This window comes from Macaca nemestrina, chromosome 1 (assembly GCF_043159975.1).
Source record: "Macaca nemestrina isolate mMacNem1 chromosome 1, mMacNem.hap1, whole genome shotgun sequence".
In the NCBI taxonomy this organism is placed as follows: domain Eukaryota; kingdom Metazoa; phylum Chordata; class Mammalia; order Primates; family Cercopithecidae; genus Macaca; species Macaca nemestrina.
Genome location: NC_092125.1, coordinates 18,311,887 through 18,334,052, shown reverse-complemented (window position 1 = coordinate 18,334,052; position 22,166 = coordinate 18,311,887). Strand labels below are relative to the sequence as shown.

The window sequence follows — 22,166 nt, the reverse complement described above, 5'->3', positions numbered from 1 at the left end:
AATGAATGTAAGCAAACAAACACCCGCCCCGTCAGCCTCTAAGGCAACAAACACCAGCCAGGGAGAACTCAGCGGAGGCCCAACAGGGCATGGGTGCAGAGGTGCACCAGGCCCCAGGGATGTCAAGGTTAAGGGACAAATAACTGTGTCTGCCATTCTGGGCTCATCATCTCACAGGGACGAAGATGCACCAACAAGGAATTCATCAGCACGATCCCTGTTTTTCCTCTATCACAGTGCTTCCTAACGGTAACGAGGAAGAGGGCAACTCTGGAAGCTGCACAGGGGTGAAGGGCCCAGCCCTGGGCTTACGACTGCCTGGTTCACATCCTCACTTTATGCCTTGCTTTCCTCATCTGTAAAGTGGATTGTTGTGAGGATTACATGCTGCAATGCAGGGAGGGTGCTCAGCACACACCAGGCACGTGGTGAGATTCCTGATTGGGACAAGTGTGAAAAGAGGCTTTGTGCTGAGTCTGGAGGGCAGGTGGGGCCTTCTCAGGTGGATGGGCGTCAGGGGACTAAGCAAAACACTGAGATTCAAGGGAACATAGTCTCTGAGGTGGGCGAGAACAGAGCCTGTGTGATGGCAGTGCAGGGTGAGGGCAGGGCTGAGCGAGTGACACTTCACCCCACATACATGGAGAGCAGGGAAAGGTCGAGAGCAGAGGCCCACAGGGGTCCACTGTTGTCTCAGGAAGGGGTGAGGCACAGCCCAGAGGAAGGGCAGGAGGAAGGGAGGGGACTGCTGGGCAGAGATGGGGGTCTCGGTGAGGAGCGCAGAGACCAAGCTGCGGGTGGGTGGGTGCCACCCCAGGGTGCCCTGCCTCTCAGAAACCTTGTGACTGGTAGTGAGGAGGAACCACCGAGCAGAGCCAGTGAATCCTCTATGTCCAGGAACATCCTGCTGAAACAGCCCTTCTGTCCCACCATGGGCAGCAAAGCCCTGCAAGCCACAGATAGACCCAAGCTCCAGTTGCTCTTCGTCCACTCGACCTGCCAGGCACCTGACCCCCTGCATCCCGGTGTCCTGACCCACAGCGTGAACAGGGACACCAGCCTCCTGAGAGTGAAAGAATTCAAAGTGCACACACATCCCTATCATGGGCACAGCACGGAGGAAGGGCCTGTGCTCATAAATGTTTACATGTCTTCCCGAGGAGGGCTCTGGAAGGCTTCCCTACTCTGGGAATGATCTATACAGGCCCCCTGAGATCTTTTGATATCCACCAAATCAAGAAACCGATCCCCAGCCCAACCTACTTACTGTCCTAATAGGCAGCTGGACATCAGGTGAAGGAATGGGGTAGCCAGAAAGGAGAAGCAGACAGACAGCTTGGAGGAGGGGCAAGGCTGGGGACAGGGTCAAAACGCCCAGCCAACCAAGAGCCCAGCCAACCAAGAGCCCAGCCAGCCAAGAGCCCAGCCAACCAAGGCTGGGGATGGGGTCCCAAGAGCCCAGCCAACTTTGAGACAGGGCCTGACCTGCCCCAAAGGCATTTTCTCCTCTGAATTCTCCAGCCCAGGCCGCCTGGGGAATGTAAAGAATCCTCTCTCCACTCCCTGCCTCCTCATCCCGTCTGAAGCCTTCTAAGTGCTGAGTTTTTTCCTCTCAAAACAGCAGTAGCATGAGACAGGAATGCACCATTAGGTCCCCACTGGCCCCCTCTCCACCTGCACGCCTGTCAAGCTGATCGATGAGTGGAAAAGATGACAATCACGACCACCCCCACCACTTCTGGGACCGGCAGGCCTCCCTTCCACGATGGAAGAAGTCTGGGCAACAGAGGCACCACAGCCAGCATCAGCCTCAGAGGAGGCAACTGAGGCATGGGGGACAGGCTGGAAAATGAGGCAGGCGCACAGCTGCTACAGTGAGGCCACAGTGAGCTCTCCTGATCAAAGCTGTGTTGCATGGGGGCAGCGACCACCAGTCCCAAGCACAACTGCAGCTCATTCTGTGGAGGTGGAACGGTCATGGGCTGGCCAAGAGAAAGTAACCCATACGGAGGTGCAAAAGTTGGGTGAGAAACCAAAAATCCCTGTGATTCTTAATTCTGCCCATGGCCGTGACCTTGGGTCAGGCTTACCCTTGTGTAGGTAGGTTTGTCAGAGGATGGAGAAGTCAGAGCTGGGCACTCTCCTGGCATCCGTTAAATGCCTATTGAACTGAATAGCTGAAGGAGGGCATGAGGTTACATCTACCCAACATGTGTACAAATATGGGTTAAATGAATGGGGAAAATGACTGGAGTGACTTGGTGGCTATAGCTTTTGTCCTAAGTGAGATTTGCCACCAAACATAGCTGTCCACTCACTGAGCTGTTTTTCGAGCACAGAAGTGGCATATGCTCAACTCTGGGCCTGCGGCATAATGTCTGACATAAACAGGGTACACAATAAATGTCTACTGGAAAAAAAAATCAATGAATGATTTCAGAGACAGAAAATAGATGGTGGCTGCCGCAGGCTAGTGGGAGTCGGGGGAAGTCATTCTCTAGTGGGAACAGAGTTTCAGTTTTGTGAGATGAGTTCTGGAGGTGTGGATTAATCATTCCACGATGTGTACACATATCAAAACATCTTGTTATACATCATAAATATATATAATTTTTCATTTGTCAGTTAAAAATAATAATTTTAGAAAAGAGTTCTCAAGATGGATGATGATGTTTGCACAGAAATGTGAACGTACTTAATGCCACCAGACTATACACTTAAACATGATTAAGATGGGAAATTTTATGTTGTGTGTATTTTGCCACAATTAAAAATAAAACTTAAAAAAAATCGATGAGTGATTCATTAAAAATGGAAAGAAGTAACCAAGGTTAAGCATGGAATGAATGACATAGCTACTAGGGCATGGAATCTTAGATTTAAAATGGGTGCAAACTCACCGCAGCTCTTCTATCAAGAGGTGCAATCTCTTCCCTCACACATTGAATCTGGCCTGGCTTGTGCCTTGATTTGACCAGCAGAACAGAGCAGAAGTGATACTATGCAATTGCCCAGCCTAAGCTTCAAAAAGAGTCCTCGTACACTTCTGTTCCTGCACACGAATCTCTCCACCTCTGTGTGAAGAAGTCCAGGCTGGCTGCTGGAGACATGTGGCCCAGCTAACACCCAGCACCAACCAGACACATGAGCAAGGTTCTCAGAGCATCGAGTTCCCATCAGGAGATCAGATGACACATGAGTGATCCCAGGCAAGGCCGACAGAAGAACAGTCCAGCTGAGCCCTGCTCCAACCACTGACCCACACAATCATCAACACATAAAATGCTGCTTCAAGCCATTAAGTTTGTTATGCATCTATAGAGAACTGATAGAGTTAGGAAGGCATCAATTGAGAGGTAACAAGAAATGGGTCCAAGTCTCCCTCCATTCCTGCAACTGGAGATTGAGGGGTCCTACCTTCACTAAAGCCACTTCCTGTTTGTGGCTCTCCAATGAGGATCTTATAAGCCTTGAAGTCTTAAGAAGAGTTTGGCAAATCTCTTCAAGCAGGGTGGCAGGGCACTCCAGGGTTAAGACTAAAGAGGAATGAGTGATGGGCTTCTAAAACTCGGCACTGCCTAGTGAAGAAGGAGGAAGGGACAGCTCCCTTGCTCTCCGAGATACCCTCTATTTTGCCCCTAGACATTTCTAATAGCAAACTATAGTAAGTCTGACCTCAAGAGATCAAACAGGAAGGTGAGGACACAGAGTGAGCCCAACAGTTTGTGAAACAAACTGGAACTCTCATCTAACAGGAACATGAAATGAAACTGCAAACTCTGAGCAATGAAGACTACACTTTACTAAAAGCATGCCAGTTATGATGGGTGACACATGTTAACCGGATTTTAGCAAGCTTCCTCAATTTACACTGGTTCCTAAGGGACCAGATATGCTGGCATCTGTGGACAATGAGTCTCTCAGCACAAGTGTGATCCAAGTGGACTGTACTTGCTCTTTCTGTTCTCGAGAACTTCTCCGGGCACCTGTTTCCCACTCTGGCCCCAGCAGCTGTGTCTGTATCAGTGGCCACTTCAGGAGCTGCACTACCTTGTCCCAGAATGTCTTTTATGCCAAGTTAATAAAAGATGAAATGTCCTGTCCCACAAATAGCTGATTCGGGAACATTTAACAAGGTAAATTCTTAAGAGAATAGATATTCTTATGGGGAACATGATGAGCTTAGGTCTTAGGACACTTTAACTATTTTTTACTTTCCTCTGCCTTTATCACTGTGATATCATCAACTACAGACCCAGTCCAGGAAAATCTGCACTGCTTTCTGGGCCACCACACCCAAGGTTGCTCATTTCCAACACACAGAGAATCTATCTGGCTATTACCACTAGATATCATCTATAGGATTAGTGTTTCTCACAATTACCCATTTTGGGAGCCCATAGAAAAGGAATATTGAGGGCCCCGGCTGAGAATCCATGTAATGATGCACTTTTTACCCACCTATGACTTCCTTTGCAATGTCAGTAGACACAGGATCCAGTGTTGGATTTAGGAGCTATTCCAATTGCAGGTGGCTCCTTAACATCTTGTGCTCTCTCCCAAGACAATGTTGGTCACCCCTGCAACCAGTACCCAGATCCCTAGGGAGACTAAATTAATGCCATGTCTTTCCCAAAATCACCTCTTAACTCTAACAATCATCTCAACTGTCCCATGCTCCCATGCCCTGAGGCCAGCTCGCTTCACTCAGGGCAATTGGCAATAGGTTACTAAATACTGTCTGTGTACCAAGAACAGTGCCAGCGGTCCTTGTCCATCTGAACCCTTGGGCAACATCTCATTTTAAGACACAGTCGCTTACATAAGGGCCTCTCAGGGTCCTTCACTCGGGCCCACCCTGCTCATAGGCCTCCTGCTGGGATGAGGGCTCTGATCAGCAACAATGTGGACAAGTGAAAAACCACAAAAAACCTTGAAGTTTCAGTATTTAAAAACCCTGATCTGCCCAGGAGTCCAAGCCCTATTCCAGGCTCACCACTGTCTCTGTCTGTAACACACTCTCATGATGTAAAGAACCCTCCAACACACACCACCAAATTGTTCTAGAATTCAGAAAATCTTGGCCTTTTATTTCTGTTCCTTGGGTTAAAGACACCTGCCTTTTAGTCATTTTGCTTATGAATGTACTTCTACTGGGGCAACTTAGGAGAGGGGAAAATGAATTAACATCAGTGAAGCTTGATGCTCTTAAGCAGCTCTGGCAATGATGATGATAATGATGAAGAAGAATGGCTGGGAGACAGAATAGTGATCCAAGTTGGGATGAATTAACTAAATGCATGTCTATGTCTGTCAACCGGCTCGTCGCCTCTCATTTGCTCAAAACTTTGTCTTATGGGCATCTCTCACCAAGGTGCTAAGTGCTGGGGACTAGAGGCATGAGCAGAGAAAGGGCCCCCAAGAGGGCTGGCCCCCTTAATCAATGGGCATCATAGGGCCTCACTGGACCCTGGCTAAAGCACTACTACTTTGAACTCTATCACCAAACCACACACAATAGTTTCCTAGTTCCTCACCATGCTCCTCCCATCCCCTCCTTTTCTACCAACAATGGGCACATCCCCTGCAGCCTGGCAGTCAGGGGGCTGTCTTCTGAGTCCATCAAATGTTGAAAGAAAAATATACAATTATTCAATTATTTTTAAAGGAACAAATAGATCTAAATTTAATCCAACTTACCCTTGTTTCCCAGGAGAAAGGGGCAGAGTGCTCATCTTGCCAAGTTAGATCCTGAAATAAAAATTCAAGAATAAATCTGAAATCCAAACTAGACATATCCCATGCAAACATCCACCCAGGACCATGAGGGAACCAAAACTTAGGAATAATCCCAACTGCTGGCTCTAAACGAGCCTGATGCTTTGACACTCTCAATATAACGTGCTGACCATCTTGGCCAGATTGCTCCCTCACCTTTCCCGCTGAGGCTGCCAGACACTCCCCTCCCCAGCCAAACAGACAACAGGGTATATGCCAGTGAGTCCCCCCAATGGACTCAGACAGATGAGCTGAGTAGGAGTGGACCAGAGCTTGATGGTCTCAGCAGAATCAGGCACAGACTCAGCCCTGAACAATGATTAGCTGTGTGGCCATGGGAAGATGATTTAGCCTTTTTGAGCCTCAGTTTTCTCATTTGTAAAAGTAGAATGATACTTCCCTTGCAGGGCTGTTATAAGGATTAAATGAGGTAATCTGGGAAAATAATGCCAGGCCATAATCTGCCAGTCAATGCCAACACAGGAGCTCCCCTCCTCCCCAACAGGCCTACCGGAGAGCTCAAGGGCATGGATCAGCAGAATCAATGAAGAAAAACGCCAATGTAATCCATGTGACTAATTATAACAAGAACTCTGAAATCACGCCCCACCCCCACCAAACAGAGCAGGACAGAAAGAGCCCTACAGAACAATCACTAGGAATTTGACCTTGGATCCAGTATGTTTTGTTCACTGGCCTGCACAAATAACTTGGAGAAGTCACCTTTCCTTAGGTCCCACCCTCTGCCTGCAGTTATTCCTGTGCTAGCAAATGTCTCATCTGTGTCCAGCTTCAATTGGGTAACTTTTGTTTGTTTGTTTGTTCTAAAAGATGGGGTCTCAGTATGTTGGCCAGGCTGGACGCAAACTCCTGGGCTCAAACGATGCTCCTGCCTTGGTGTCCAGAGCAGCTGGGACTACAGGTGTGCACCAGGTCTGACTGCTTCTACTGGGAACTATTTTCAGAATGAAAAATCAGGACACACTGGGTGATACAGGCGAAAATGGGATAAAATATTTTAAACTGAGATCATATCCATATCTCCCCAAAACTCCAGGTGATTTATGTCCTTCCCTAAGTATCCCTGGATAACTGTTTTCTTCCCACCCAGAGATACACTGACACGGTGCCCCTAAGTCAAGTGGTCTGGCTTCCCTCTCATCTACAGGGCAAACCAGTTCTGCCCACAGACCCTCTTCTTTCAGCTTCTGACAGAGCCTCTGCCACCCCAGCTTAGCCTCAGACACTGGGGGCAAATGCCAGGGCCCACGCAGGGGGAGTGCCTCACCAACATATAAGTGTACACGTTCAGCCTTCCAGACCCTGAGCATGCGTTCTCTCTGCAGACACCTCCTAACATGAACGGCCAGTGGGAGGCCAGTCTTTGAACTCGAATAACGAAGGCATGCCAGGGTCTGGGCAGCTGAAGGCCTATTCCCAAGAAGGAGGGATGGGGAAGGAAGTGTGTGATGACTCTCCTGCACAGCCCAAGCACGGCCAACCCTAGATGACAAGGGTGACAGAGCAGGGCCTTTGTCCACTCCTCTATCCCCAGTGCCTGGAAGACTCAGTGACTGCCCGTAGCGGACGCTCACTCACTCTTTGAGAATATGTGAATAAACAAACTCTGCACAAGCCCAGATCCTTTCACAGGTTGATTTTCCCCCACAATCTCCCCCTCCCAACACTCACACTCCCCCAAGACTTCTCAATGTGGGGGCACAGGCTCCTTACAGCTCTTGGCCCCAGGAGGAAGAGCTGGCCATCGACAGGGTAGAGATCCGGTTCTGTGTCCTGATGGCTGTGCTGTGTGCCTTGGTTCTGTGCAGTAGGGACTGGCACATTTGTGGCACAAATACTTCACATATACCGGGGGTAAAGAGCAAGGAAAACCCAGAGAGGAGGCAGTATGAAAGGCCAGAATTAGGTCTTTATTTTCCCAGGAGTGCATATAAAAGGACTAAACATATTTATATCAGGAAAAAAACACCACTAACAAAGATACTAGTTATAAATATTAAGAATTACAAAAGTGGGGGGAAAGCCCTACAAACTGGGTCAAGCTGCATTAAAGTGTATCAGTCAGTTCTGAGAACCACGTAGTGTGTGCAACTGATGACCGTGTGCACAGTAAGGTGACCCCCATCCTCAAAGTGTTACAGTCATTCTCCTGTAATGGTATTTGCTTATGATCCTGACTTCTGAACTGGTTGGTATGCACTGCCTCATGGCTGTCAAGCAAAACCTTTAAAAATGAGAGGAACCTCATTTTGTTTGGAATTTCAGTTACACTCAAGTTACTTCCCAATGCACAAACTTCGTTCCTCCAAAAATGGAAATGGATGCCTGAAGGAATGTGAGTTACCAAGGCTTTGCGATTAGATGTCCCCTAGCAGAGGTAGAAGGCCAGCCTTCAGCTGTAGGGGGCTCCTGGTCCATGTCTCTGGGTGTATGCTAGGGGTACAGTTAAGCTAAATAACCAAAGTCCCTAAAATCCTCAGAACTCTCTGAGTTCCTTTTAGAAGTAATCAAACCAAGAAGGGCTTTGTTTTCACATGGGAAAAATAAAAGGGGCCGATGGAATAAGTATCATTTATTCTAGTTAATCATTCATTAACTCTTCGTGAATAAATGATCTCTGCACAAGCCTGTATATTTTCACAGGTTGATTTTCCTCCCCAGCCTCCACACCCCACACTCACACTCCCTCTAAGACTTCACCGGCTCTTCACAGCTCTTAGTCCCAGGAGGAACGGCCAGCCATCCACAGGGTAGAGTAGAGACCCAGCTTTGGATCTTTGGAAGAAGGTAAATGGAAATCAACTGGCAAAGGTGCTCCTTCCATCCAGAATTGAACAGGCCGCTGGCCACCCAAATGGAAAGACGAAGTGTATGAACACCTGCGGGGCAGGCAGAGGGCAGGAGCACTGGCCAGGGCGGGGCATGATGTAGCTGGACTCCCCTGTTACTTGATATGATTCTAAATATTAATTATATACCTTGAGTCCCTTTGAAACCTGCAAAGATTAAAATAATAAGGCTTTTGGCTTTGGAAGGTGGCTCAGTATATAAGACTCTTAGGAACAAAGACTTAGCCCAGAGCTTGGGGACAGCCAACTCTCTAGTGACGGCAACCCATATTAGCTGAAATTCCAAGGGGGTCGCAGGAGGAGAAAGGGTCACACTGTGATTTCTCCCCAACTTAGTGTCGAGTCAATAGTCTTTTGTTTGCTCCAGCAAGAAATGAAGTCAAGGGGCAGATTCCTTGGGTTTCTGTAATTCTGAGCTCATAAAAAACAATAAAGTGCTTAACAAAAATAAACATGCCAAACAAAAATGTGATGGAAGCTCTGATGTCAGCCTTCAACTGCACGCTCTAGCCACAAAAAGCACTGGTGGCAAGAACAGGCTCCCTAGGCTGTTGGATGCAAATGGGATCAGAATTGCAAAGTGGTGGCACCCACTCACACATATACAATGCTATCCTTTCTTCTACTCCCATGGTGACCAGCAGGCAACCAAAATGAGGCCAGGCACATGCTCTTGGACCAATCACATATGCTTTTTCTAGGACTGCCTGGAAGGCTTTCCCACCCCCCTCTCTGGCGCCTAGGATCTGAAATCATCTAAGTGCCAAAACACATCTGTTACTTAGGCCACACGACAAGAGAGTGGGCTTCATTGTTGGCCAGGACTTATCCTCAGAGTCAAATTCCGTAAGAGGCATCCATACCAAAGGCAGCACTGAATCTCTCCAGAAACAATGTCTTCTTTGGAGTGCAGGGAAGAAAGATGCCTCGGATCACCAAATCCCAGAGGAGAAAGCCAAAAAGCAGAGGGGAAGCTATAGAAAGCCACCAGAAACACAGAGCACTTGGCAATTATCAGAGGCCAGCACTACATGTAAAAGGCTCTGCCAGTCCCCACGCAGCTCCAAGAACTCTGGAATAAACACACACACAAACAATCTTTTCCCCTAACATCCCAGAGACCTTGAGTATTTGCTCTTCTCTGGGAAATGTTCATCCAATTCAGTGTGTACCTCCTAAACTCTAAATGAAACAGAATTTAAAAAATAATAATAATAAAGCATTTTTTTTTCCATAGTGCTGGAATACATGTTTGAATCGTATCGCCAGCATTTACTTCTTTATTTGTTGATAAAAAATGGATACTGGAGGGCTTAAGAACTCTGTGGTTCCTAGACACTTTTATTTTTGGAGGCTGCAAGGCTGCAAGCAGAGGTGTGTTGGAGCAGGCTTGCACCAACTAACGAGAGCTGATTGTAAAATTTTGAGGACTTTCTTGAACCTGTTGTTTAACTGCGTGATTAAAAAGGTGAATTATATAAACTTGAAATTAAATCCATTGTATTAAAAATAAAGGTGATATACTTCACACCACAAGGATGGCTACTATCAAAAAGCAGAAAATAGCAAATATTGGTGAGGATGTGGAGGCACTGGAACCCTTGTACACTTTTGGTGGGAATGTAAATAAAGTAGCCATTATATAAAACACTTCAGCAGTTCCTCAAAAAATTACACATACAATTACCATTTGTTCCAGCAATTTCATTCCTAGGTATACACCCAAAAGAACTGGAAGCAGGGGCTCAGAGATCCTTATACCCCAATGTTTGTAACTGCGCCATTCACAATAACCAAAAGATGAAAGCAACCAGGTATCCGCTGACAGATGAATGCATAAACAAAATGTGGTTATCCCTACAATGGAATATTATTCAGTCTTAAAAAGGAAGGAAATTCTGATACAGGCTTCAACATGGATGAACCTTAAAGACATTATGCTTAGTGAACTAAGCCAGACACAAGGACAAAAAATCATATGATTCCACTTATATAAGGTACCTAGAGTAGGCAAAATCATAGAGACAGAAAGTAGAACAGAGGTTATCAGAGACTGAGGCCAGGAAATGGGGAGTTATTGTTTAATATATACAGAGTTTAATTCTTTAAAGGATATAATTTCACTTCAAATAATACACGAGTTCTGGAAATGGATGGTGATGATGATTGCACAACATTGTGACTATACTAAATGCCTCGGACTACACACAGAAAAGTGGTTAAAATGGTGAATTTTATGTTATACGTATTTTACCACAATAAAAAGTCGTGGAAAGACACGGAGGAACCTCAAATGAATATTATTAAGTGGAAAGAAGCCAATCTAAAAAGGCTACATATTGTATGATTCCAGCTATATGATATTCTGGAAAAGGCAAAACTACGGAGACAGTAAAAAGATCAGTGGCTGCCAGAGCCTGGGGGGCGGGAGGCATGAGCAGGTGGCGCACAGAGGATTTCTGTTAAGGAAGTGGCTCCCCTCTGTATGATACCATCATGGTGTACACCTCCCAGAGCGACCCCTAGTGTAAACCAGAGACTTTGCGTGACAATAATAAAAACAATGCAGGTTCATTGATTGCAATCAATGCACCACTCTGGTTTAGGATGTCGATGGTGGGGAAGGCTGCACGCATATGCATGTCTGTGTGCACATTTTGGGAAAGGTCTGCGTGGGAACTCTCTGTACCTTCTGTTCAATTTTGCTGGAACCTAAAACTACTCTAAAAACTGAATGTTTTTTTAAAGTGTGCCCCCCCCCCCCACCAAAAAAAAAGTAACAAACACTAGAAACTCAACATTTCAATACAGTTACTATTATCCATGGTCTTGAGGTTATTTGCATCCATTGTATGTATAAGGTGGAAATACCACATAGCGCGGTGCCCAGTTGTGCATCCCGTTAGTCACGCCAAGAGCATGGAACAGGCCACGGTGGAGTATCTGGTCATGGCAACTGGCAAATGCTAGAAGTCAGGGCTAGTCCGCCTCACTCCCCCAGAGCCGGCTGTTAAATATTTACCAGCACACCACAGGCTACAACCATAACAAACATCCTGATATTTCATCACATTCTGCAAGTGTTTCTTTCTGCTGTGTGGATGGATAGCGCCTGCAGAGGGCGCTGTCCAGCATGGGGGCTCCCTTAGGGCCTCCACAAGCTGTTCCAGGAAAAACAGCTGGGCAGGGAGTGAGGCTTTCTGGGGTGATTCTAAAACAGCATCAAGATCTGGGAACACGACCACACACATATTGACGCCAGAAATGGTCCTCGTCTACCTGAAGTCCATAAATAAGGAGAGTTTCTGGTTGACACCTGTGGCATCTTGGCTTGAAGGTAAGAAATGTAAACTGAGAAATTCTATAAGCTAGAGAAATAAGGTTTAGACAGCAGAGCATGTGAGCAGGACAGAAAGTCCCATAGGTTGAAGGGTGTGTCACCCTGTAGTGATGCCAGGTGGCCTGGGTATCTTGGCTCACCCAGGGTGGAACACATTGTTCCTGGTGAGCTGTGTCGTGCCCATCACTCCCTCAGAGATGCCAGAGCCTGTCCTGTGGATCAACTGTAAGGCTTAATTACCAAGTGACAACACTGGTTGTTGTCACTGATAATGACAGCACCCTGGACATGTTGACCAACTGAGAGCCTCCCAACCGCAGCTCCATGCACAAATTCAACAGTGCTTCTGCTGTAGTTATTTCTATATTTATTTTTCCACAAATAAATATGTTACAGGAGTGAGATAATCACACTCCTTGGTATTTACCCAGATGAACTGAAGACTTCGGTCCACACAAAAAACCTACACACAGATGTTTTACTCATAATTGCCAAAACTTAGAAGCAACCAAGATGTGTTTCAGTTATTGGATAAGTAAACTGTGATACATCCAGACAATGGAACATTATTTAGCAAAGAAATGAGCTACCAAGTCACAGAAAGACATGGAAGAACCTTAAATGAGTATCACTAAGTAAAAGAAGCCAATCTCAAAAGGCTGCATACTGTATGAATCCAATCATATTACATTCTGGAAAAGGCAAAACCATGGAGACAGTTAAAACATCGTTGGCTGCCAGGGGTTGGGGGGAGGGAAGGATAAATAAGTGGAACACAGAGAATTTTTAGGGCAGTGAAACTCTCCTGTGTGATATTATAGTGGTGGGTACATGTCATTATTCATTTGTCAAGATCCATACAGTGGACAACCCAAGAGTGAACCCCAAACTATGGACTTTGGGTGGTAACAATGTGTCAATGCACATTCATCAGCTGTCACAAATGCACCACTGTGGCGTGGATGCTGACAGTGGGGGAGCCAGAGAAGTAATGAGAGCTTTGTACTTTCTGCTCAATTTTGCTGTGAATCTAAAACTGCTCTAAAAAATTAAGTCTATTTAAAAAGAGGAGAGTACGGAAGAATGATTAAAATATGTTCTTTTTTTTTACCAACTGCTTATTTTTAGGATGTATTGTTTACATATTTATGGAATCCATGCTTTTCCCTTTGACTTGTAATATTTTTAACTCTGCTGAGATAAGGGGGTTTCCATAACTGGAAATACAACACTGCAGTTCCAAAGACAGAAAAACAGTCCTGATTTCACCACTGGGCATGTTTTCCGCCATGAATACGAATCCAGAAACTCAGTCCTCCATAGATTACAGCAAAACAAAAACTCAGCACGAGCATGGTAATGGGAACAGGATACAGAGTAGGTGGAGGAAATTCTAAGGAAATGAGCAAAATATGACAGGAAGTCTAAACAAATGATCTCATCTTCCTTCCTTCATTCATTCATTCAGAAGAAGAAATAGATATTTTCTCCAGTACTACGAGAATCCCTTGCTTAGAGTGTAGAAGTGACTCTTATCAATTAAAAGATGACTCTACACCTGTCGCCATGCTTCCTGCCCTCCCTCCCTGCATGTCAGTGACCAAGTCACTTCATTTCTTTGCTAAACCTGTTCCCTGGCTGCCACTGGGCCACCCTCCCACAGGAGCTAGCAGAGGTGCCTGGGGAGGAGAGGCCTTAGCTCCCAGGGAACCAGGCCAGGTGCTACTCGGGGCAGAGAACCCACAGCATGAAAGGGAAGCTCACAGAGCAGGCCCGACCGCCCTCTCCTCTCAGCCCGTGGAACTGGATTTGAAGCAGGGTCATCTCAACTCCTGCCCAGGGCCCCAGGTAGAGGGACTCAGAAAACCCTGCCATCCTTTCTAAAACATCCATGGATACACCAGGCAAAAGGTGGGAATCATAAATCAAACATTCCACCTTCCTTAAAAAAGGAGTCCAAAATGCTGAGAAAGCAACTCCCTAATTTTCTTTTTCTTTCTTTTTTTTTTTTCTTAATGTCAGATTTCAAAGCGAAAAGGCCAGTCTACTAAAGGCAAAGAGGATGAGGAGACACAGCAGCCAAACCAAATCTAACGAAGATGTAATGCTCAAGGAAAGTTCTGAAGCGATTGATTCTACCAGCTGTTTTATAATGCTGCTTCTGCCTGGTTTGAAACTTTTAACATTAATGTACAGGTAAAAACTTTTATAATAAATTGGTTTATTTTAGCAAGCAAACCTCTAGGTTGGCCAGCACACAGGCTCCTAGGTTTGCAGAAGGGTCTTCTGTAGATAGCCCTAACCACACAGAACGGGTGCAGCAGCTCAGCAGTTTGCTAAACATAGGTACCCATAGCCACAGCACCTGTGGAGTCCTCTAGCCTAAGGACTAAGAGGCCACAGGCAATGCAGGAGATACAGGGAGGCAAAAACAGCTTCAGAAAAGGAAGCTAAGGCCAAGAGGAGTAAGAGAGCAACAGCAAGTCCCCAGGTTCCTGTAGGAGGGGCAGACACGAAGGCGCTGGAAGGACACGGCAGTGGATCATGCCAAGCTGTTGAAGAGGGGACAGAGCTGTCTGGCTCCGGGGTCTAAAAATCCACGTTCCACAACATGTGAAACCCCAGTTAGGGATATTGAAACACCCTTCCTGCCCAGCTCCACCATATGGAGAGATGGAAGAGGCAAGTAGGTCCAGGCAAACAAGACGCACCAGCTTCCCCAAGCTCCCCAATCATCTGCTTAGGGACCATCTGGAGTCAAGAATGTCTCACAGAATGTGGAACCCTGTAATTCTCACCATGTACTCACATCTCGCTAGATCAGTGACAAGGAGATTGGGGGCAGGAGCAGGGAGCAACACATTCTTAACAATTCAGAGGTGTGTGGGGTTTTCTCCTTTGGGATAACAGGAAACAGCAGAAGCAGACAGGGTGATCCTTCTAAAATGAAAAACTTTCCCCTCCAAAGTAAGCCATTCCTGAAACCCTACTGCTGGAGGAAGAACGCAGCAATCAAGCAGCGCGGGTCAAAGACCGTCAAAAGCATCCATTTGCAAACCTGCCTTAATGTTCTTACCAAAATACTGGACCCAAAGTGCATGTTCTCATTGTCTGTGCCTGCTCCAAGCCAGGCCAGCGAGTTTGAAACTCTGTGAGCCATTGGTTCTGCCACCAGACTTCACAGAGGGGCAAACTACCCCTTAAGAGGGACGACACCTTGCTGGTGGCATGGTCAGGACAAGAATCCAGGACTTGGGGCTCTGCAGGCTTCTCTCCTTTTGCTGGTTGGGACACGTTCTTCCAGCAGCAGCTCCAGATTTTCCACAAAAGGGGGTTGGGTGGCTGTGGGAAGGGGTTAGGACCTAGGTTGAAGCTATACTTCTGTGCTTTTTTACTGAGATCATATGTTCACATGGGGGTATTTTTAAAGGAGTTGGTAAAGATTATGGGAGGATGAAGTACCCTAAGCTAGAATGCCTTGTCTCTAATATAACAGGCTTTGAGAAATATTTGCTCAGCTGATTTCCAAGGAAGCAAGAACCTAAAGACTGATAGGGCCCTTCACGGCTTCAGTACTCAAAGGCAGCAGCCTCCTTCCCTGAGGAGAACCAGGTTAAGTCATCAAGGCAAAGAGCCATCTGGGCCTCAGGCCAGAGGATGAGGATGAAAACATACACGGACGCCACATCTGTCAGATGCACAGGCAACTTCAGTGAGTGAACTGAGCCCCTGACCACATTCAAAACCATGAAGATCTGTGATCAGCATCATACAATCAATTTCTGTTTGTTCCTGCAACACACAAGAAATGTCTAGAAGATGGTCACCACATTTGGAGGCTATATTTGCATGCTCTCACTTAAAATGTTGCTATGTGAGATAGAAAAATACTACTGGCAATGGGGGGGGAAGACACCATTCAAAGAAATAGTCAGTGTCCTTCAGGGCAGCAGAAAGGGCTGTGGAGGCCCCAGGACCACATCAGAAGACTGATCAAGTGGGAAGGAACACAGGGCCCCACTCTATCTAGTTTACAGTCCTTTAAGACAAACTTGGGGTCACCTATTTGGTGGGTACCTCTGTTCAGCAGCCTACCCTGTCCTTATCCATCATCCCTGTGCCTAGGAGCTGGCCCTCCTCCATGAATGATCTCGTGGGGACAACAATGAGACAACTGACTCCACTTTGGTGCCAACCTCTGGCCCAGTCCAGGGCAATTTAAATTCCCTACTGCTATAAACCTACACAGCCACTGCAGGCAAAAACTTACCCTGGGCCACATTCCTATGTACCTCTGTTAAAATACAGGGTCTATCTGCCCCTCTGCCGTCTGAGCTGAGGCTGGTCAGAAGCATTTCAGAACATGCTCTCAGCTGGTTTTGCAAAGCTGAGATTCAATTCTCCTGAGCTGCTCCTGGAAGGACATGCAGGCACCACAGCACAGTACAGTCCCACTTGCTTTGAAATCACATTGAGTTTACGAATTAAGAAACAGCTCAGTCTGGCACCAGATAAGGAATGAGAATAAAAAATTAACTTGGCCATATTCTTCCTCGTCAGTGATACTGGGCTCTTCCATGACATGAGCTTTTTGATCATGAGTAGGCGTGTAGATATTCTTAGCTGGACACCAAGCTAAGGGAAAATGACAGTCACTCTCCAACATTTGTAAGTACTTAGAAGTTTACTTCCTCTCATATTTATTCGTGACTCTTCCAGAGGAGTGCTGCCTGCTTTTTCATCCCCCAAATCTGGGCGCAAACACTGCACACATGTCTTTATAAATACGCATATTTTCCCACTGAAAATGTTTCGGCTCTAGGAATACATTTTAAAACCTATATTTTCCCCTCCCCAGTTTACCACACCCTGTTTTTCCTGGCAAAGCCATCAGAATTTGAAGTCCAGTAGAGAATTTCCTTTTGATTCCATCAGAATAGAGCAACATTGGCATCAACCTTCAGTCATTTCACATTTCCCTCACATTAAAGTGGGTTTATGACCACGAACACTTTGTATTAATAAATGTCTCAGCACACCCAAGCCTGAAAATCTGATCTAAACCTCCTTAACTTGAATTCCATCCATAATCCACAACTTCTTCAGAAAAAAAACTCTTCCCAGCTTCTCTCCCCTCTAGCCTAAGAAACAGCCTTAACAGCGAGCAATTTCATTCTCATACTTTTTGCTCTGCTTGACTTTGCTCCTCATGGCAAAAGTTGAGTTTGAAAGGCCAAAGAGCCACAGTGCAAATTCTAAAGGCACCAAACAAGCTTCGGTTAAACACATTTCTAAGAAAAAGAAGACCAAGTTTCTGAACCCCACAGAAGATTCAGGCCTTTGTGTCTAAGTGTGGGTCATCCCTGAGCTTTTTCTGGAACAGATTCGGCGTTTCTACTGCCCCTCCAGCAGTCTGGACAGTGCCTAGATCTGAGACCTAAACATGCCCTGTTATGTGGCCAAGACTTACTGGAGCTCATTTAAGCTTATCATCCCTTAGTTTTTTGGTGGAAAACAGGGTCACCATGCTCACCCCTAAAACATACCCTGGACGTCGTGCTCACTTGGAAAACATCTTAGGGTGATGGATGGGTTTCCCTCCTTATCTTGGAAGACACCTTTTCTTTCCTGTTGCCTGGCTTGGCAATTTTACTTTCCCCATACATCTCATCACAAGTATTCATGTTAATATATATCATATGCTGAGTGCCTTCACGGGCAGGCACGGGATGGGCGTTATTATCCCTGTTTTACACAGTGGAAACTGAGGCTCTAAGAAGTTAATTCACCCACCGCCATACAGGTAGTAAGTAGCAGAGCTGGATTAAAACCCAGGTTTGTCTGGTTTAAAACTGCTTGTTGTTTCCACTTTGGTCAGCCTCGCTTACGACAGCTCCGGGAGAAGTCTGGAGTCCGTGCGAGCCGGCGGATCAGGTTTAGATGGAGGTTCTTTAACGACCCCACCTCTCGGCGATCTCTTAACCAACTCCCCCAGCGGAACTCCCATTCCCCGACCTTCGGCTCTGGGGCTCCCCTCCCACCCACTGCCATTCCTGCCTTTTCCTTTCCAGCCCCTACCAGCTGGGGCGGCCTCACGCCGGCATGTGCCCCCCCGGGCCGGGGCGCCAGGCGGGGAAGAGGGTCCGCGGCCAGGCCCGCACCTACCTCGTCCCCGAAGCGCACCACCTTCTGGCCCGTGGGCCCGCGCAGGCCGGGGAAGCGCGTGAGCTCCTCCGAGTCCCCGGGGTCTCGGGGCGCCGGAGCGCGCGGCCCCACCAGGCACCGGTCGATGATCTCGTCCTGCTGCGCGGGCGGCAGCCGCGCCCACTCGGGCCCGTACTTCTCGCGGATCTTCTCCTTGTCCTGCATGATCTTCCTGGCCATGGGGCTCAGCGACGAGAAGTAAGTGAAGCGCTTTCGCTCCCGGTCGTCAAGAGGCCGGTTCCCGCTCATGACCGCCGAGCGCGAGGCCGCGATAGCCGCCGCCATGGACGCCATGCCCGGCCTGCCTGCCGCTCCCGGCCCGCGCCCCGCCCCGCGCTGTGCCCGCCCCCGCCCCGCCCCGCGCCGCCCAGAGCCCCGCCCCCTCCGGGAACCCCGCCCTGCACAGCCGCGGACCCGGGTCTCCCAGCCAACCCATCTCCTCAAGCCCCGGGACCCCGGCCCTCCGCGGCCCCCTCCCCGGGAGCTCCTCCCTCCGCTCCCCTCCCCCTGCCCCCCCTCGCGGACCCCAATGGGTCCCCCTTTACGCCTCCATAGTGGATTCCCGCGGTGCCAGCAGGTTTCGGGTTCCCCTTAGCCGGCTGAGGTGGTGGCCGGCGTGTCCCCGAGCCGGCGCTTGGCGCCCTGAGAGTGTGGCCGTGGTTAATTCCCGGTAGTGACCGCCATAGCGCCACGTGGCCACTGCTTGACAAAGGAAACTTTTTTCAACCTCCAGTGAGCCTAAGAAAGCCCCAGCATTTCGGGCCGAGCCGCTGGCTGCCTGGCTTCTGTTTTTACTCCTTTCCTTCTGTCCCTTTCCCGGACGAGCCACACCTTCTCTGCTTTCTCTGGGCCAGTCCGGGACGCTGGGCCCGGGGCCTGGCGCGGTGAGCTGCAGATAGCCGGGGCCGCAGGACAGCCCGGAGGCGGGAGGGAGACGTGGAAGGCTAGACCTGTGCGGGGCGTCTGGTTCTGGCTTCCCCTCAGGGCCGGGAGTGTGCATGAAGTAGCCGGTAGCCCAGGTGCCTTTCCCCAACCCAAGGAGCTCAGAACTCTTGGCAGTTCGATGTTCGCAAACAAACCAAAGAGGAGCAGAAAGTTTTCAGACTCAGAGGCGACATCCCAACAGTAGGGGGCCGGGGTTTGTAATTTTGAGGTGTGTCCCAGACCACAAAATTAAAATTATAGAGAGCCCCTACTTGCCCCAGCCCCCTCTCTCTGTCTGACTTATTTTAACAAGACTAACAGGACTCAGATGAGAATTGTGTCCACTCGTAAAATAAAAAAAATAAAAAAACAGCATTTCAGCTGTTACTTAGAGTCTTTGCTTGGATTATTCTGAACACAGAGTAGAAATAACTTGCAAAGTCCTATTTTAAATGTGAGATGGCCTCATCTTCCGGCCCAGAAATCCTCAGAATATTTTTGGAATGTCATGAATGTGGCAGGCTCTACAGTTAAAGACATTATTATCAACAGTGTTCACAACATAATATATTGAAGCAGGGAAAGGCAAGAACCACCAAATATAGCCTCCACAGTAAGTGGCGGGTTGTTTATGAGACGGGAAGTTTAAGGACAGTTTTTTGGGGTATGAACTTCTGTTTAAGTTGATGCTACAGAGGCTCAGTACACTGACCTGAACCCCACTGATTTCTCTCCTCTAATCCTTGTTTAATAATGTAGGTAATATTTAAAGATGTATTCTTGAAATTTAATTAACATCCCCAGGCTTGCTTTGATATTCACATGAGAAGCTGCCTGTACCCTTAGAAACTTGGTCTCATGATGTTTTCAAAGCAGTTGTAGAAATAATTGTTGCTTTCAAAAAGAAAAAGCACAACCCCATGAGGTGTTCTGGGTCTGGCAATAATTGATTGTCAAAGAAGTTTTCAAGATAACAAAAGCGTGAGATAATTCAGGGACATTGGCCAAAGTATGTAAAGTCTGTGATCTGAATGATAAGGTGGTAACTAAAAGAAAAATTCTTCCAGATTATAAGAAGAAACCCAGGGGAATTAAAATATGGCTCTAACAGATGACTTGGCTGAAATTAGAAACATTTTTTTTACATATATCTTTATCTACTCCTGGAGGGAATAAAAATAGCCAAACTCCGGCCAGGCACGGTGGCTCACACCTGTAATCCCAGCAGTTTGGGAGGCCGAGGTGGGCGGATCACGAGGTCAGGAGATTGAGACCATCCTGCCTAACATGGTGAAACCCCATCTCTACTAAAAATACAAAAATTAGCTGGGCGTGGTGGCATGTGCCTGTAATCCCAGCTACTCGGGAGGCTGAGGCAGGAGAATCGCTTGAACCGGGAAGTCGGAGGTTGCAGTGAGCCAAGATCGCACCACCACACTCTAGCCTGGCGACAGAGGGAGACTTGGTCTCAAAAAAACAAAAACAAAAAAACCCAAATTCCAAATATGTAATTAAGTGACAGGATCTGAATGTTTACGTCCCCCAAAATTCATATGTTCAAATCCTAACTGGTAAGATGATGTGGAGCCTTTGGGGAGATGTTTAGGTCAGGAGGGCAGAGCCCTCATGAATGGGACTGGTTCCCCTATAAGAGACTCAAGGGAGCTCACTTGCCCCATCCACCGTGTGACCAGACAGCAAGAAGGTGCCATCAGAAAGCACAACCTATGAGCCAGGAAGCAGAGCCAGACCCCAAGTCTGCGGATGCCTTGATCTCAGACTTCCCAGCTTCCAGGTCTGTGAGAAATAAATTCCTATTAATGATAAGCCACTCCGTTTATAGTATTTTGTTATAGTGGCCCGAATAGACCAAGACTTCAAGTAAAATAGTGCGGGATTGCTGTAGTACTAAGAACCTGTCTCAGTCCCTTTGGGACATGGTATCATAGACTGGGTGACTTCAGCAACAAATATGTATTTCTTACAGTTCTGGAGGCTGGAGGTCTGACATTGGCATGCCAGCGTGATCAGATTCTGGTAAGAGCCCTCTTCTGGGTTGCAGACTGCCAGCTTCTTGTTATATCCTCACATGGTGGGAAAAGGGATACAGCAAGCTCTCTCATGACTCCTGTAGGGCACAAATCCCTTTCCTAAAGACTCCATTCTCATAACCTCATCTAGTCCTAATTACTTTCTTCAGGCCTCACCTCCTAATACCATCACATTGGTATTAGGTAGGGTTTCAACATCAGAATTTTGAGGGCACACAAGCATTTAGTCTGTAACATCTTCTTAGGTAAGAATTTGGATGGAGGCCGCCTAAATTATCTTTCTTTGTGAATGTGGTTTGGCCAGTAGACTCTCTCTGTTCACAAAATGAAGAGGCTAACACGTGGTCCCTGACCCATGGAAATGCTTTCAAACCTTGCAGTGGTCCAAAGAGCATTCCTTTAATCATTAGCATTTTACTGAGGCATTTGCTACTTCATGTTAAGCAGTATGGGGGGAGATGAAAAGGGTGTGGGAACAGCGTTAGTTCCGTGATCAGGGTCCCACACAAGATCGGCTTTCCAGGGCTTTGAGCACACTCTACCAGGTCTGTGTAAGCAGCCTCAGGTTTTCATAAGTGCTCTGGTTTCATATTTGTCTCCTCCAAAACTCATGTTGAAATTAAATCCTCAGTGTGGCAGTATTGAGAGGTGGAGCCCGTAACAACTGATTGGGTTATGAAGGCTCTGCTCTCATGAATGGATTAATCCATTCATGGACCAATACTGGGTTAATGGATTAATGGGTTATGGAAGTGGGACTGGTAGCTTTTTTGTATTTTTGTTTTTTGTGTTTTTTGGGGGAGGGGTTGTTTTGTTTTGTTTTGTTTTTTTGAGACAGAGTCTCGCTCTGTCGCCCAGGCTGGAGTGCAGTGGCGCGATCTCGGCTCACTGCAACCTCCACCTCCTGTGTTCAAGCGATTCTCCTGCTTCAGCCTCTCGAATAGCTGGGGCTGCCACCATGCCCAGCTAATTTTTTGTATTTTTAGTAGAGACAGAGTT

At 47.3% G+C, this 22,166-nt stretch overlaps 1 protein-coding gene across 1 annotated transcript in view; it reads right to left on the bottom strand.

The window, feature by feature from the left end:
* The window catches only part of C1H1orf198 (chromosome 1 C1orf198 homolog), a 31,255-nt gene extending 12,741 nt beyond the window's left edge, over positions 1–18,514 (bottom strand). Inside the window, exons 1-2 of the mRNA XM_011771638.3 lie at positions 18,154–18,514; positions 5,701–5,751 (exon numbers count right to left, since the gene is read on the bottom strand). Of these exons, the coding sequence (XP_011769940.2) occupies positions 5,701–5,751; positions 18,154–18,486 (384 nt within the window). The 5' untranslated portion in view covers positions 18,487–18,514. The remainder of the gene's footprint in view (positions 1–5,700; positions 5,752–18,153) is intronic.
* Between the last annotated feature and the right edge of the window lie 3,652 nt (positions 18,515–22,166).